The sequence below is a fragment of the Myotis davidii genome, unplaced genomic scaffold (genome assembly GCF_000327345.1).
Source record: "Myotis davidii unplaced genomic scaffold, ASM32734v1 scaffold523, whole genome shotgun sequence".
Lineage (NCBI taxonomy): Eukaryota > Metazoa > Chordata > Mammalia > Chiroptera > Vespertilionidae > Myotis > Myotis davidii.
This window is the reverse complement of record NW_006295054.1, coordinates 2,282,301-2,299,364: the sequence shown is the minus strand read 5'-3', so window position 1 is coordinate 2,299,364 and position 17,064 is coordinate 2,282,301. Positions and strand designations below refer to the sequence as shown.

The 17,064-nt window shown below is 38.9% G+C and overlaps 1 protein-coding gene across 1 annotated transcript in view; it reads right to left on the bottom strand.

The window, feature by feature from the left end:
• HELB (helicase (DNA) B) overlaps positions 1-17,064 on the bottom strand; it is a 44,653-nt gene that overhangs the window by 19,784 nt on the left and 7,805 nt on the right. Inside the window, exons 2-7 of the mRNA XM_006769626.2 lie at positions 15,280-15,681; positions 14,049-14,218; positions 10,134-11,003; positions 8,641-8,830; positions 7,322-7,463; positions 3,460-3,614 (exon numbers count right to left, since the gene is read on the bottom strand). Coding sequence (XP_006769689.1) covers positions 3,460-3,614; positions 7,322-7,463; positions 8,641-8,830; positions 10,134-11,003; positions 14,049-14,218; positions 15,280-15,681 — 1,929 coding nt within the window. The remainder of the gene's footprint in view (positions 1-3,459; positions 3,615-7,321; positions 7,464-8,640; positions 8,831-10,133; positions 11,004-14,048; positions 14,219-15,279; positions 15,682-17,064) is intronic.

Here is a 17,064-nt window from a genome sequence, read left to right as displayed (position 1 = left end):
AGGCAGCTGATCGATGTTTCTCTCTCATCGATGCTTCTAACTCTCTATCCCTCTCCCTTCCTCTCTGTAAAAAAATCAATAAAATATATATATTTTTAAAAACCCTCCTCAGCCCCCACCTTAGGTTCTGCCTTTGCAATTCACCCAGATTAGGTTCTGATTGGTACATTTTTATGCCAGTCAGCATCAAAAGCTCTGCCTCCTCCGCAGCCATTGGCTCCTCGGAGTTCACCCAGACTTAGCTCTGATTGGTTAGTTTTTATGCCAGTCAGCATCAAAAGCTCCGCCTCCTAGGCAGCCATTGGCTCCTCTGGGAAATCCAGAATGGCCTTGCCTTCATGTCAGTGCCAGCCCTTCAGTCACACCCCAGTCCGCTACTGGGCGTATCTCTGGCCACTCTGAGAAGCGGCACCTCAGATCTGTGCTGGTGGCAATTTTGAATTCTCATCCCTGACCTAACCTTCTTATAGTGCGAGCTCTGTGAAGGCAAGCATTTGTCTTGTTCATTCTTAGTTCACTCATAGACTTCACCTGTGTCTATGCTAGCACCACATGGTGACCGGTCGACCGGTCATTTCAGTCGTCACGGTCACTGCCTTTATACACACACACACACACACACACACACACACATTTCTTCTAACTCATTTCCTTTCAATGTGCACAGATCCATGCACCGGGACACCAGTATTAAGATAAAACTCCATAATGCCCCATTCCCACTCCAATCAGGTCTTTCCTCCCCCAGCACTCCACACCTCCCCATGATTCAGCAACTAAAAGATTAACCCTGGCACGGCAGGGGCACCCATTCCCAGAGTGACTACCAGGGGTCCTCAAACTTTTTATCAGGGGGCCAGTTCACTGTCCCTCAGACCACTGGAGGGCCGGACTATAGTTTAAAAATAAACTATGAACAAATTCCTATGCACACTGCATATATCTTATTTTGAAGTAAAAAAAACAAAACGGGAACAAATACAATGCTTGTATTTGCATGTGGCCCGCGGGCCGTAGTTTGAGGACCCCTGGATTATACCCTACCAGCTAGTAATTAGTTTGACTACCACCACACTGATTACATCCTTGTTATGAATGTGATACTGAGGCTTTTGGAAGCAAAGGTACTTTTCCAAATGGAAACTAGAGTCGGATCATTGACAGTGAAACATCCACTTACAACTTGTCCCTCCTCAGAGCACTAAGAAGCAGGCTTCCTCTAAGCTCTCTTAGCAATATTACAAAACACAAACATCTCTCATGAGAGAGAAGACATAACAATTTGAGTAAGAACGCTCGAGCTGTGTGCCTTTCCCTCAGCAGGTGAACCACAGGAGAATGAAGAAATCAGGTCTTGAGAGGCCCTGCTCCAGGAAGACTAAATTAGCTGTGAGCTAACACTTCATTTTTCAGATGGAGGGAGGATGAGCACTAAAAAGTAGCCAATACTCAGCTCACCCCGGCCAACCCTGGTCTTCCAGAGCAGGAGTTGCCAAGGTCTCACAGAGCTCAATTCTCTTCTACACATAGAGGATCATGCCTCTTTGCTCCTCACTTATTTCACTCTCTCTACATCTCACAGATCAATATGCACATCGTATTTCATTGGTTCTACGATATGTGTTTGGCTCACATTTTAGCACCTCTAAAATTCTAACCCAGCTATGAAGCCTGTCTTAGGTCTTTGTACTCTGCAATAATGGAAATAATTTACTCAACGACCTAATGAATTATTAATGAAAAAGCTCTGTATGCCTCTCTAAGGAGTATTTTTTCAATTCTCTTAAAGAGAAGACTAATTTTCCAGCTGAAGTTTGTAATAAAGATAGAAAAACAATATCAGTTAAGTTTTGCTACCATTCTGAAACAGACAATTTTTCAAAGTACATTTTCATTAATATAAAGAATGGGTACCAAAAATAAACTAACCATATTTTAGGTAGATCTAAATGGAGTGGCAAAGAGGCCAAGTTACTTAACCATCTATGTCTCATTTTTTTCATCTGTACTAGTACCTATATTAACTAAGCTGTTGTGACAATAAATACTATCTATTCATTATTCATAATATATTTAATTTAAAAATATCACAAAACAGTGTGCAGCTTATAATCCAATTTATGTAAAACTAAAATAAGTAATATATGTTGTTTTGGATATGATGTTTAAAAGGGTAAACACCAAGCCCTTAGCTTATATGTGACTTTTATGGGGTTGTCTTGAGGGAAGAGGCAAAAGGAAGATTACTGGGAAATATTAATTTTTACTTCAAATATTTTGGTATCATTTGACTTTTTAAGTTATAAATTATTTCTATAGTTTCAAAAACCCAAAAGGCATTAATAGAAGATTATGTATTAAAAAGAAAACAATACTGTAACACATGGTGACACACACAAAGGAAAAAAGCCTTAAAGGTAAAGTTCTGTCACTTAATGTCACATACAAAGTGAAAGTAGCTAAGTAGGGAAAATATCCTACAAGAACTGTGCCAACTATAATAAATCCTCAATAATAATCATTTAAATCTTCACTGATTCAACTTTGAAGAAGCCATGATACTACTACAAAAAGTTTTCTAAGTAAGTTTATAATAGAAATAAAGATCAAAAGGTTTAATCTATTTAAATAGGTTCATTTGGAATAACTTAATATCTATTATTCACAAAAAAAACCCTAAAATTTACATAGTGCCTCAAAACTGATGAATGGCCTCAACCCTCACAACAGCTCCACCCCCCCTGTCTCTAGGATTCCCATTTTACAAACCATTAAGTGATGTGACATGGACCATATACATAAATAAGCGTGAAGATTTCCTATCCCATGCTCTTCCTCACCCCTGTCAGAGTGTCCTCCTAATGCCCATAAATAGAAGTGATACTTGTCCATTTAATAAGAAATAGGACAGAAATATTAGGACTCAACTTGGCAACAGCCGACAGCCATTACTTTTGTTTCACAAATATATCAAAATAACAAATGCATTTACTTTTCCAACTGCTACGAAAGAAAAACTTCATTAAGACATGCCTTCTTGTGGGGTGGTGAGGGCCTGTGGGGGGGGGGGGGGCATGTGAAGGTGGGATAGAAGGGGTCAATGGGGCAATACTTTCAATAATAAAGATTAAAAAAAAAAAGACATGCCTTCTCCTGAATAACTTGTATTACTGGAGCTTTGTTTTCTTTTATTTTAAACTAATCATCTACATCCATTTATCCTCTCATCAAATATTTATTGAGCTCTTAGTATGTATGTGACAACAGCTAAAAGTCTAAAAATCTAAAATTCTAGGGTAATCTGCTTTTGATGATTAATAAATTCCTTCCTTTTCAGTGCCTGATATTTTTTCGCCAGTAATACTTATCTTTACCATCAAATAACATTCTAACTAGTCCTTTAGTAACTATATTACAATACTGAAACATGTAACCCTGCATAACCCAGTTTATACTTACGAGAGTGGTGATTACTTTTCGATGACTGAGAACTGGCATCCTCTTCTGGGAGTCTCACAAAAATAAATGTTTTATCTTGTACTGAGACAGGGATTGTTGGATCAACTGAGATACTCAGCTCCGCATCAAATTTTGGAAATTGGCGTTTTGAGATTCTTAAAAACAGGTAAAATGGTACACCAAGAACCTTAATATCCAAAAATGTACCTTTATATATAACCAGAGATAATGTCATTACAATAATATTTGCTCATAGATAAATAGGGCAAACAGACTACTCATATATGCATTATAAATAGTAAATGAATTTTAAAATAGAATTGGCGAGATCATAATGTTACATTGAGCAATCAGACCCTCACCCCTAGCAAACTAAAAGCACTAGAAAAAAATTGTCAGGGAGTTTACTAAGCGCCATTCTGAGAACTTGATCTACTTTTCTCCAAAAGAACCACTCAAGGTAGGTACAGCTTCATTTCACATGTGAGCAACATAAGACTTAGTCAACTGCAGTGGGTTGCCCGGGCCACAGAGCTAGGAAGTAAGGGAGCTAGTCAGCCTACTTGGGCCTATTTGGCTCCATATCCTTGTCTATTTGAATTAGCTTGGACTCTTATCCTTACATTTACTCTTTCTTTTCCCCTTTCTTCTGTGTATATCATATATGAGTGGCCCCATTTTCCCAGTTGAACCAAGTATCCACATCTTCTCTTTCCTTCTATTCTGTCTCCATCCCTCTTTAGTTCTTGTATTTCCCAAGACTAGCAAATTCTATCAGAAAACAGAGAAAGGGGAAGGTGCCTTGACATCATAGTCTCCCCTTGGTTATTTGGAAGATGACTGACTCCCTCATGACCGAACACCAGCCTGGCTATCAAAGGCAATGGTACCCAACTGTGTTATCGTCAACCCTGCCCAAGAGAGTTGGGAGGAGGACAGCAGAGGGAAGGAGGCTATCCCTGCTGGAAATATCCCAGATTTAATTTCTGGGGGATTGAAAATCACCACGAATTTCCTATTTTGCTTCTGACCCAGGACATGTAATATATTTCTATCTCAATATATTTCTATCTGGTATCACTGGGATTATAGATATTTGATGATGATTACAAAGAAATGATGAAAGGAGCACAGCTCAGCCCAAATGGTATTAAAGGGGTTAATTAAAGGCATTCCTAAATTTCAGATAAAACTGAGTTGAAATCTAATGTGCTTCAGATTCCCCTAAGATTTTTAGACTTTAAAATGACCAATCATCAACCAACATCCCCAAAATGAGCAGAAATGTTATAGGAAAAGAATATTACACATCCTCCCTAACTGGTTTGGCTCAGTGGATGGGGCATCAGCCTGCAGACTGAAGGGTCCCAGCTTCAATCTGGTTAACATGCCCAGGTTGAGGGCTCGATCCCCAGTAGGGGGCGTGTAGGAGACTGCTGGTCAATGATTCTCTCTCATCATTTATGTTTCTATCTCTCTATCCCTCTCCATTCCTCTCCGAATTCAATAAAAATATATTCACAAAAAAGAATATAACACATCCAATTGCATATTTTTCATAATCCTATATAATAAAAGGCTAATATGCAAATTGACTGAATGGCAGAACAACTGGTCGCTATTACACGCACTGACCACCAGGGGGCAGACGCTCAATGCTGGAGCTGTCCCCTGGTGGTCAGTGCACTCTTGCGCTCAGTCAGAAGCTGCTACACATGTATGGCAAGTGCAGCGGTGGTGGTGGGAGCCTCTCCCACCTCTGGCGCAGCAGCGCTAATGATGTCTGACTGACAGCTTAGGCCTACTCCCTGCTCCCCAGAGGGAGCAGGCCTAAGCTGTCAGCGGACATCCCCCAAGGGCTCCCAGACTGCGAGAGGGTGCAGGCCAGGCTGAGAGACGCCCCTACCCCCCGAGTGCACAAATTTTGTGCACCGCGCCTCTAGTGTTTTACTATAAACCTACATCATCTACCCTTTTCCTATCAATTCTCCCTCTGCTCCCACTATCCAACCCAAGGTAGACAGGGGTATGGAGAAAGTAGGTTTTAATATTCCAGTTTCTGCTCATCTCCAATCAAGGAAATTTTCAAGCAATAAAACGACATCAAATGTTCAAGCAATAAAAGAACATCAAAACAAAGATAAATTTTGGCCCATGAATAAAACCATCTCTTAGCGATCTGAGTTCCCATATCATCTACTACAGAAGATCACTCTAAAGACTTGTGCAAAGACTATGAGAAAATAAGGTTTCTTTTCTACTTTAAGGAGAGGAATATGCCATGCATGTCACCAAGATTCATCAAGGAATAAAATGCCATATTCATTTATTTTGCTTTGAGGTCTCTTACAAAAATTATGGGAAATCTTTTCCCAAAGTCTCCCTTGAACTCTAATGAACTCGTTTCTAAGTCTCTGTCCCCCTTGGGCTCATTCTAGTCACTAAGGCTGATGTAACCTTTTGTTTTTAATCCCCACCCAAGGAATGAAGATATTTTTTTCCATTGATTTTTAGAGAGAGTGGAAAGGACAGGACGGGGGAGAGGGAGAGGAGAGAGAGAGAAACATTGGCATGCTTGAGACACATTAATTGGTTGCCTCCTGCTTGCACCCCTACTGGGGCTGGGGATTGAACCTGCAACTGAGATATATGCGCTTAACCAGAATTGAACCCAAGACCCTATAGTCCACAGGCCAACACTCTAACCACTGAGAAAGATTGTCCAGGTCAAGACTGATTTAACTTTAATCCACATACACACTTTGAAATCACATTCACTCTTAAATTTTATTACTGGGCCAGTAATGAAAAATACTACCTTTGTTTTTCTAATTATGGAGGAAAAGGTATCCTATCTAATAAGGAGGGAATAAGCTAATTGAGTGTCACACCCTCACAAGATGGCATGCCCACAGCCAATAAAGAGGGAATATGCTAATTGACTGCCACTCCCTCAAAGATGGCGGCACCACAGCCACAAGATGGTGGTGCCCAGTCCCCTCAGCCTTGCTGGGGCAGCAGGTGCGTGGCACGGCTGGGCCCACCCCAAGGCGGGTCTGGCCACTCAGTGCGCCTGCCTCCAGAGTCCCCTAGTCCTCTCAGCCCCCCAGCCACCAGGGCCGGTCCGAGGCGCAAGCAAGCCTCAGATGTTGGCTGCCCAGCCAACACCTGAGGCGCAGGCAAACCTTGGATGGCGGCTTCCCAGCCACCCAGGCCTGGCCCAAGACACAGGCAAGCCTCAGATGGCAGCTGCCCAGCCGCCCAGGGCCACCCAAGGCTCAGGTAACCAGGGCCGGCCAAGGCTTGCACTGCCAGCAGTGGCAGCAGCAGAGGTGTGATGGGGGCATCTCCTTCCCCTGATCCCTGGGTCATCTCCCACCCGAGGGCTCCGGACTGTGAGAGGGGGCAGGTTCGGCTGAGGGACACGCCCCTCCAGTGCATGAATTTTCATGCACCGGGCCTCTAGTATGTATATATCTGAAAGATAGAATAGGTTTGCTAAAAGGGCATAATAAATGTACTGTCATTAATTCAAAAACTAATATGGCCCTAACTGGTTTGGCTCAATGGATAGAGCATGGGCCCACGAACTGAAGGGTCCTGGGTTTGATTCCGGTCAAGGGCAGGTACCTCAGTTGTAGACTTGATCCCTGGGTGGGAGCAACCAACCAATCAATGTGTCTCTCTCACATTGATGTTTCTCTCTCTCTCTCTCCCTCCCTTCCACTCTCTCTAAAAATCAATGGAAAAAGTATCCTTGGGTGAGGATTAACAAACCAAAAAATAAAAGCTAATATGTATTTTTCAACCTTTTATTTCTAACACAAGAAAGAGAAAATGGAAAATATTAGTTATATTATACCTTGTAGCATTGTCCACAATTAGCTCAGATTCTGTTCTATGGTTTGTCTTTAGTTCAATAGCACAATTCCTTGACTTAAGAGTATCAAAAAGATCTTGCAGTAAGTTGCCAGGTTCAATGCTGGGTAACTGTCTAATATCACCTAAAGGGGGGTGGGAATAGATAGAGGTTTTAGGTAACTGTGGTTCTGAAATTTAGGAATTATTTTTATTTCGCCCTACTGATATATGCCACAATTATATAGACTTACTCAAAAAAAAAAAAAAAAAAGCCCTTCCCCAAAAATTTTTGTTTAAAATGACTTGAGAACAAGTCTTATAAAATATTTCACACACAAAAATACCCTCCAGATTAAACAATTAAGATAAAAATAGCACTAACTCAACAAGGTAAAATCTGAGTCAAACTTCTTTCCTACCTATAACCACAGGCCAACTGTGTAAAGACATATATTTTGGCCAACACGTGAAGAAAAACACAGGCCTGAGATAGCTGTTACTTATTCAATCTTGCTCAATGTCTTACTAAACATGAAAGAATCTATGGCCTCAAATGAATAAAATAAACAGATAAAATACAAAATAAACAAACCAAATGCATTTGCTAACAGATAAATTCTAGTAATGTAATGATAATATTTTGCTCTATTAAAAACATTTTTACTTTGAACAAACCCAATCAACCATAGAGATAAGAAAAACTACTTTCTAGGTAAAAGATGGGAGAATGCTTAAGCCTTTAATAGAATCAACTGTTTATAAAATATCCTCAAATATCTAAAAAAATTACTTACACAGAATTTGATTCTCACACTACAATTCTATTTCTTTTCCCATTAAATCATACCGTCTACAGAACAATATTCCCAATAGAACCTAACTGAATCTCACCAGAATTGAAAAGGACTTAAGAGGTTGGTGAGGTCTAATTTGCGCTATTAGCTTAAAATCATAAAATTATTTTTAAGAGGTCAATACTGCAGACATTTTATTATTTCCAAATAAATCGACATCCTTATTTACTTTGGATCTGTAACATTTTTACCATTTTTATAGCTATCATTTAGGTGATCAGCAGTGACCCCTCACATCTCTATTTCATTCATATCCTAGCCTGCCAATTCCCTGGCCAAAACGAAGAGCCTCCCAAACTGCTAAAAAGAGTGGTCAAGTTGAACTCAGTGCAGCTTTGGTATGGGCTTTGACGAATGCCTTCCCAACTGTAGGATATGGATATTAAAGCAGTGAATTGTATAAACCGCCACTTAACCACAATGCTGTGAACTAAACAATTAGAATTCCAACAATATTTTAACTTACCAAGGATAATAAGCTTAGAAAGATTGGAGTGCTCAAGTAATAAATTTAAAACAGATTTGAAGATTACTACAGATACCAAACTCCCTTCATCCACAACCAGAACTCTCACTGAAGAAAATCTCCATGGACTATTATTCTCGCTGTTCTCCTTGTCCATTGTTTTTTTCCAAAAATAGAAGCTATAATTGACCTACAAGTAAAGTATGGCACTTTTAAGTTCAGGTTATAAAATTTACCCCCCAAATTTTTTTTAAAAACATGTTATTTGAAAACAAAACTCTTAAATTGGAGGGGGTGGGTAATGTGTGTAGTTAGAGTAACATAGGAAAAAGGCTAAAGAAATAGAGAACACAAAAGTTATAGAGGTGAATAGATAGATCAAATAAATCTAAAAACAAAAACAAAAAGATCTAATAATTTAAAAAAGTGCTTCCTAATGACTACTTAGTGTGTTGAACAGGCTTTGTATATGTCACTATCCCGCTGCAAAAATTTCAACCCTCCCTTTACTACTTTTGACCAGGGAGAGCTCTCTATAGCCTTTCCATTCCCAAATAAGCCTTCTCCCGGCCTGAGCTACCCAATCACTTAGGTCCTCCTCTTCTCCCAACCATAACACTCCATCCGGAAATAAAGTGCTGTCATCCCAGCCTAATACTTCTTCACATTAGAAAAAACAAACAAACAAAAAAACAACAACTAAAAATGATTTATTACAGAGGTAATAATATTCACTATCTTAAAAATATAGATGAGTAAATATTTGTAACATTGCAGCCAGATCATCTTGAATAGGTTGGTCTCTATCATTCCAGAAACACTTCTATATTGTAAGTACACATATATTGTATACACAGGTTTCTTAAATGGTAACACGTAATCTTTAAAATTTTATTTTCAACTACAGTTTACATTCGATATTATTCTGTATTAGTTTCAGGTGTATAGTCTAGTGCAGTGATGGCGAACCTATGACACGCATGTCAGAGGTGACACGCAAACTCATTTTTTTGTTTGATTTTCCTTTTTAAATGGCATTTAAATATATAAAATAAATATCAAAAATATAAATCTTTGTTTTACTATGGTTGAAAATATCAAAAAATTTCCATATGTGACACGGCACCAGAGTTAAGATAGGGTTTTTCAAATGCTGACACACCGAGCTCAAAAGGTTTGCCATCACTGGCCTAGTGGTTAGACAGTCATGTACTTTACAAAGTGTTGCCCCGATATTTCAAGTACCTGCCTGGCACCATAATATTACAATATTACTAACTATGTTCCCCAGGCTGTACTTTACATCCTTGTCATTATTTTGTAACTACTAATTTATTTAAGCTTTCTACTGTAGCTAGATTCAACGTGTATATTCAGCAAAAGCATTCATATTTCCCACACGTCATCATGAAGAAATGAAAACTAAATTAATTAAATAAGGTCTGTCTTTAAGGCAAATGTTTCCTATTGAGAAGAAATAGAAAAGGTTTTACCTGACACAGTGTATAAGCGTGAAAACCAGTCCTCTGTCTCAGTAGGCCAGCGGCTTTCCCCGTAGGTGCCGTAAGTAAAACTTCTATACCCTTGTCTGCCTTTGGCAGACTTTGCTCGGTAAAGGTAAGCCACTCTTCTGGTACGTCCTGGTCTTGTTCAAAGTCTTCACAAGCTTTCTCTACTTCCCTTTTTTCCAACAGCTCTCTATGCCTAAAAAGATGGCTAACAATTGTGGTCTTTCCACAACCGCCTTTCCCACTGATGACTGTCACAGCATTGGAGCAGACCATCTCCAAGGCAGCCACCTGGTCCTGGTCCAGTTGATCGTCAGGTATTTCTGCATTACCTTCATCTTCACCATGATCACAAATATGGTCCCCACTGTCCTGTGTGTTGGCCTCAGAAGTTTCTAATGTTTCATCGGGTTTACTTTCGTTCAATGGATCACCCCTTCTTGAATTCTCAGGTTTTTTGGTACGAATAGATGCAAGCACCTTTTTCACATCGACATGAAAACACCACGGAGGCCTCTTCATCAGGTCACCTATAGAAGAGGCAATGCCTTTCTCAGCTTGGTAAAGGTTATAAAGAAAAACACAGCCCTTCTTATAGGTCACCACATGGATATCGTTCAAAAACTTCAGACACTCCCAAACATCATGAAAAGACATCTGGTTTGACAACTGAGAAGTTAAGTCAGGTTCTTCCACATATGTGTGCCCATGCTCTCTACACAGCTGCTTCAGCTTAGAATATACTATCAACCCATTCTTCTGCACATCAGTCATCAGGAGGAGGAGAGACGGGCACTGACAAAATGCTGTCCAACTTGCCTCACATTGCAAAAGCTTCAGCTCTCTGTAGGTGACCTTTAAGAAAATAAAGTTCAAGCTGCTTTATAAAAATTGTACATGGTCATGAGTATTATTAAAATTGCAGTAAAACAATGTTATTTGTTAATAATTCTTTAACTCCCAGAAACATGTATTTAAACTAAATTTGGAGGAAACAACTCTGTACCTAATATATCACTAAATTTTTATTGACTGTCCTATGATTAGAGCTCTACATAATTTTTAAATTAAAATTATATTTCTCAAAGCAATACACATAATTTTAATAGTCAAATAACACCATGAGATTTATCACTAAACAGGGGAATCCCCTGACTTACCCTTCCCATGCCTTCCAACAACACTACCTTCAACACTTTCAGTTTTTTTCTCCTGGAATTTATCTCCACATTTCTAAATTCTGTTTATACTATTCCTTAATTTTATTTTAAATTTTAGATATTTTAAATTAAATTTATTGGGATAATATTGGTTAATTATATAAGTTTCAGGTCTATAATTCTATAATACATCATCTATATATTGTATAGTATGTCTATCACTTAAAGTCTAATCTTCCATCACCATATATTAGACCCTCTTTATCCTTTCCTACCTCCCTCTCCCCCATATTATGACTCCCTATTATGGAAAGTCTTTCTCTACAGAAGATCTCTTTTATACCATCACCTCCACATATGCTTCTCCCCTTCTCATTTTTGAAAATAGTTACCATATACATTGTGTTAATCAATTTGGGTTAAATCAGTGTCAATAGGATTCAGATAAGCAACTTGATATCCCATGATTACAATCCTTAGCTTTATAATAAACTCGGTGTGTTCTGTAAAGTTAATGACTACCTCATTTTCTTGGTTTTTTTAAAAAATATATTCTTATTGATTTCCAGAGGAAGGAAGAGGGAGAGAAAGATAGAAACATCAATGATGAGAGAATCACTAATTGACTGCTTCCCGCATGCCTTACACTGGGGATTGAGCCCGCAACCTGGGCATGTGCCCTGACCGGGAATCAAACTGTGACCTCCTGGTTCCTAGGTCGACACTCAACCACTGAGCCATGCCAGCCAGGTTACTTGGCTTCTTTAGTTTCCTTTGTGCTTATGAACAATTCTGCCCAAAGGCTACAAAAGTGGCAAGGAACTTCCTTGTCAGGATCCACTTAGTGGGTCTTCCACCAGCTCCACCTTTTTTGTTCACGGAGCCTCAGTCTATACACGTTTATGGGCTGAATTGTACCTCCAATTCATATGTTGAAATCCTAAGGACTAGTACCTCAAAATGTGACCATATTTAGAGATAGGGTCCTTAAAGAGGTAATTGAGTTAAAATGAGGCCACTGGGGAGGGCCCTAATCCAATGTGATTTATGAAATTAGGATACAGACAACTCTATAGAGAGGACCATGTGAAAACATAGCAAGAAGACTGTAAGTGATGAAGAGAGACCTCTGAAGAAATCAACCTTGTTGACACCTTGATTTTGAACTTGTAGCCTCCAGAACTGTGAGAAAATAAATTTCTGTTGTATAAGCCACCCAGTCAATAGTGTTTGTTAGAGCAGTCCTAGCAAATTAATACAATACCTCAGTACAAGTCTTTATTCTGGATGGTCAACAGTGAAACTTCAAGCCTCCTTTTCCCACTTGAGACCCAGAATGTTCACTGCTCTGATTGCTTCTCTACTGAATACATATATATAATAATCTAACATTCCAGGATCTTATTTTTCAAAGCATACAGAAACCAGTCATTTTACGTAGAAAACAAATTCATTATTCTTGTATTTCTCAAACAGGATGGGGAGGGTGTCTGTACACATTCATGGGGACCCAAAAATTACATTAGAATTTTTAGATTGTATTTCCATTTGGAAAACCTCCTTTAACCAAGTATGGCCAAAATTTAAGTGCCACGTTTGGTTTCCAATGCCACTGGAACCTCTTGATGTCTAATAATAACAAAAGCGTAGTAGTTCATAAATAATATTGTTGTAATAACTTTAAAAATTTGAAGTATATCATGCTATCCGATCTGAGCAGTGAAAGTTCTTAAAAGTTCTAATGGAAAGTACAGGATTGAGTTGCACTGCAGAATGCATTTGCCAAACTCAAAGAACTTGTGTCTTCAATGAAATCTATACTCAAGTTGCAAATGGCAATTAAGTTAGCAAAAAATGTTTGCCATATTAAATTAAATTATATAACTAAATTATTAATAATGGGAATGGCATTTATTTTGTTGTTTTGTTTTCCCTTATATATTTATTGCATAAGAGCTAGAAGCACAAAAACTTTCTATTTAGTCCCTGGTCATATGGCTCAGATGGTTGGAGCATTGTCCCATACACCAAAAAGTTGTGGATTCAATTCCCAGTCAGGGCACATACCTAGGTTGTGAATTTGATTTCTGGTCATGGAAGGTATGGGACACAACCAATATTTCTCTCTCACATTGATGTCTCTCTGTCTCTCTGTCTCTCTGTCTCTCTCTTTCTGTCTCTCTCTCTCTCTCACTCTTCCTCTCTCTCTCTCATCAATAAAAAACAAACAAAAAAAACCACACACACATATTCTCAGATGAGGATATTTTTTAAAAGTTTATATTTAGATCTCCTCCTTCTCTCCTCTTAGTAAAAAAAAAATAAAAAATAAAAAAAGTAAGTTTATATTTAATTTGTAACAATCAAAGAAACATACATTAGCCTGGCTGGTGTGTCTCAGTGGTTGAGCATCAATCCATGAACCAGGAGGTCACGGTTCGATTCCCTGTCAGGGCACATGCCTGGGTTGCAGGCTTGATCCCCAGTGAGGGGCGGGGAGTGTATGTGCAAGAGGTAGTTGATCAATCCATGATTCTTTCTCATCATTGATGTTTCTATCTCTCCCTCTTTCATCCTCTCTCTGAAATCAATAAAAACATTTTTTAAAAAAGAGAGAAAAATACATCAACATTGAGATCTATACAATTTTTTTTCCTTTGAAAGAGATATAAAAAGTGTCACGTTTGAGAAATCTTGCCTTATATAAGATCACTAAATTCTAAGCAAATGTTTTACTTACTTTACTAAATCCAAGCTTCCATGGATGTGTACCTAAAATCTCTTCCATGTTTTCCAACACCTCGTTAGGACACGAGCTTATGAGCTGCTTAAAGTGTCGAGGTAGAAGAACTGGAATAAATTCCATTATTTTTGGAAACTTCAACGCTGTCATTACACTTTTAAATGGAACTGCAGGATACCAAAAAAGACCAAATCAAAACATACAAATGAGCTCACAGAACAACCAATTTGATGGATTTTCTTATTTAGTACCCCTAGCTCAAGAAATCCAAATCAAAGAGAGATTAATAAATTTACTTTAACCAGCAAGAAATCTCATAACAATTTATTTGTACTGAGATGGTTTTCACTGTATTAAACACCAAAATTTATATCCTTTAAATCCTTAGGTAACTTCCTAGTCTTTTGTTTCATTTTGTTTGCAAATAATTAGAATGAAATTCTTGACTTAATGACATAAAGATAAAATCAAATAATATAAAAAATAATACACATATTAACCTTAATCAATTTCATTGTAACTGTGATCCTTTTGTCATTGAAGTCATATGATGGTGTTCTGCCAAAGATCATCTCACCCAATATCTTCATATAAAAATATATAATATACATACATATATATTATTTTTTTTCCAGAGAATAAGGGAGAGGGAGAGAGAGAAACTTCAATGATAAGAGAGAATCATTGATTGGCTGCCTCCCGCACACCCCATATAGGGGATTGAGCCCACAACCCAAGTATGTGCCCTTGAAAGGAATCGAACCTGGGCCCCTTCGGTCCACAGGCAGACACTCTATCCACTGAGCCAAACCAGCTAGGACTCAGTCTCTTCATATTAAAGATGAGGAACCTGGAATGTCAATGACATACTTCAAAAGCAATATAAACACATTTTCATCAAACCAATTTAAAAAAGAATACTATGGCCCTGGCTGGGTGGCTTAGTTGGCTGGAGCATCATCTCATAAACCAAAAAGTTTTGGGTTTGAATCAGTCAGGGTACATATCTAGGTTTCAGGTTTGATCCCTCTCTTTCTCTCTCTCTCTCCCTCCCTCCCTTCCATCCTCCCCCAACCCTGAGCGACTTCTCTAAACATAATCTCAGTGAAGATTAATTAAAAAAAAAAATTAAGGTACTATGCCAAGATACCACTGTGGCAATATTTAAAAGACCTAAGTCAGTAAGTATCTCAATTACACTAAACTCGATAATAAAAATCACACCTACTTGTTTTTTCCACAGAACGCCACATCTTGTTATCTGGTTGGGACTCTTGCTGTGTAGATTGTTTTTTACCATTCTTCATATTTTCCTTCTCAAAAGTTCTCAACGTTTCCCAAAGATTTTCAAAGTTGAGATTTTCATAGCCTAATGTTGCATTTACCCAAGCTAAAAATTTAGTTATAGTGTCACTGTGGACATTACAGTCCGTAAGAAAGAGGGAACAGATATTTTCTTGATCTGGTGGTGACATATCGGACTGTAAAAAGTACGATGGAAATCCTTGAACCTGATAGTTCCTTGATCCTGCAGGCTTTACTTGTACCTTCACTCGCCACCAAGGACCCGTTAATGGAAAATGTCCAGACACTTCATACTTCTTCCGAGTGTTTTCATCAGAAATTACAACTTTAAAAAAAAGTTTATTTAGTATATTTTAAAACGTCTTTCCCAATGTTTTTTTTTTTAACCAAATCCATCATTCTCTGTAATTCTCCCCCGCGCACCCCCTCTGCCCTCGCCGCACACACACAGTACCCGTACAGACATCTATTAGGGTGTCTATATTCCACTTACCTGTTTCCCTGTCTCAGTCACTACACTGTAAGCCCTCTAGCATAGGACAATGTTTCATTAGTCTTTGAGCTCCAAGAGGTAAGCATGGTGCATGGCAAAAGGCTGTTGCTCTTCTAAAAGTAGTCCTCTCTCTGCTACTTTGACTTCAGCCAAAACTGACCTTCATGCAGTTTCTAAAAAAAATGTCATGGTCCCTCCCACCACCAGGTCTTTGAATAAGCTGTTCCATCTGCCTCAAGCATTCTCTTCTTTACTGTTTATCCCATTTATCTCAGCTTAACTATCTTCCTCCCAAAAACCTTCACTGAGTCTCATGAATATAACCTCTCTAGCACAACTTACTATTTCTCATAAGCACTGAGTAACATGATAGTTACTTCTGTGATCATTTAAAGGATGTCTGTTTAATTCACTAGATAGTGAGCTCCATTAGGACAGCAACCTCATCATCATATCGCTCAAGGTATCCCTGCAGCAAACACCTTGCTTGGAATACAGTAGCTAGTCACTAATGCTTTTAGGATAAATTACTAAACCCTCCACAAATACTTGAAAATTGTCTAAACCTGTGTTGTCCATTCATGTGTAACTATTTAAATTTAAATTAAATAGGATATTAAAAATGGCGGCCGAGTAAGTGGATGCTGTTCCCAGGACCAAACTGGAATTACAACTATAATACAGAAAAACTTTCTGATTAATCAACGGAAAACTTGCAGGAGAGAATCCTGATACCTGAGGACCAAAAGTGGAGACCGCATAGAGACTGGTAGGAGGGGCGGAGGTGTGAAAGGGCTGGCTGGGTATCCACAGACAGCAACTGAAGTCTCAGAGAGAGATCTCAGCTGAGGGGGGTTGCCACTGAGAACTGTGGGATCTAATCTCCAAGCTGGGCCCCCCGAGCAGAGAGCACTAGAACTGACAAGAGTATCCACAAAACACCTGGCTGTGAAAAGCAGCAGGGTTGCTTATCTTCCAGGAAAGGAGAGGTGGAAATTCACATACCCTCTTAAAGGACCAACGCATCCTTTAAAGTGTAAAGCCACTCACCTTATGCTCCAGCAGAGGGAGGGCAGAGTGGATTGGAGCTGTGTGCACAGGAGCCAGGAACAGGGGCTCTGGGGTTAGAGCTCAGAAGGCAGACACCCCAGTTTCCTGTGCTGAGTCATTCCCTCACACAACAGAGGTCATCTTTGTCACACAGACATTTGCGAT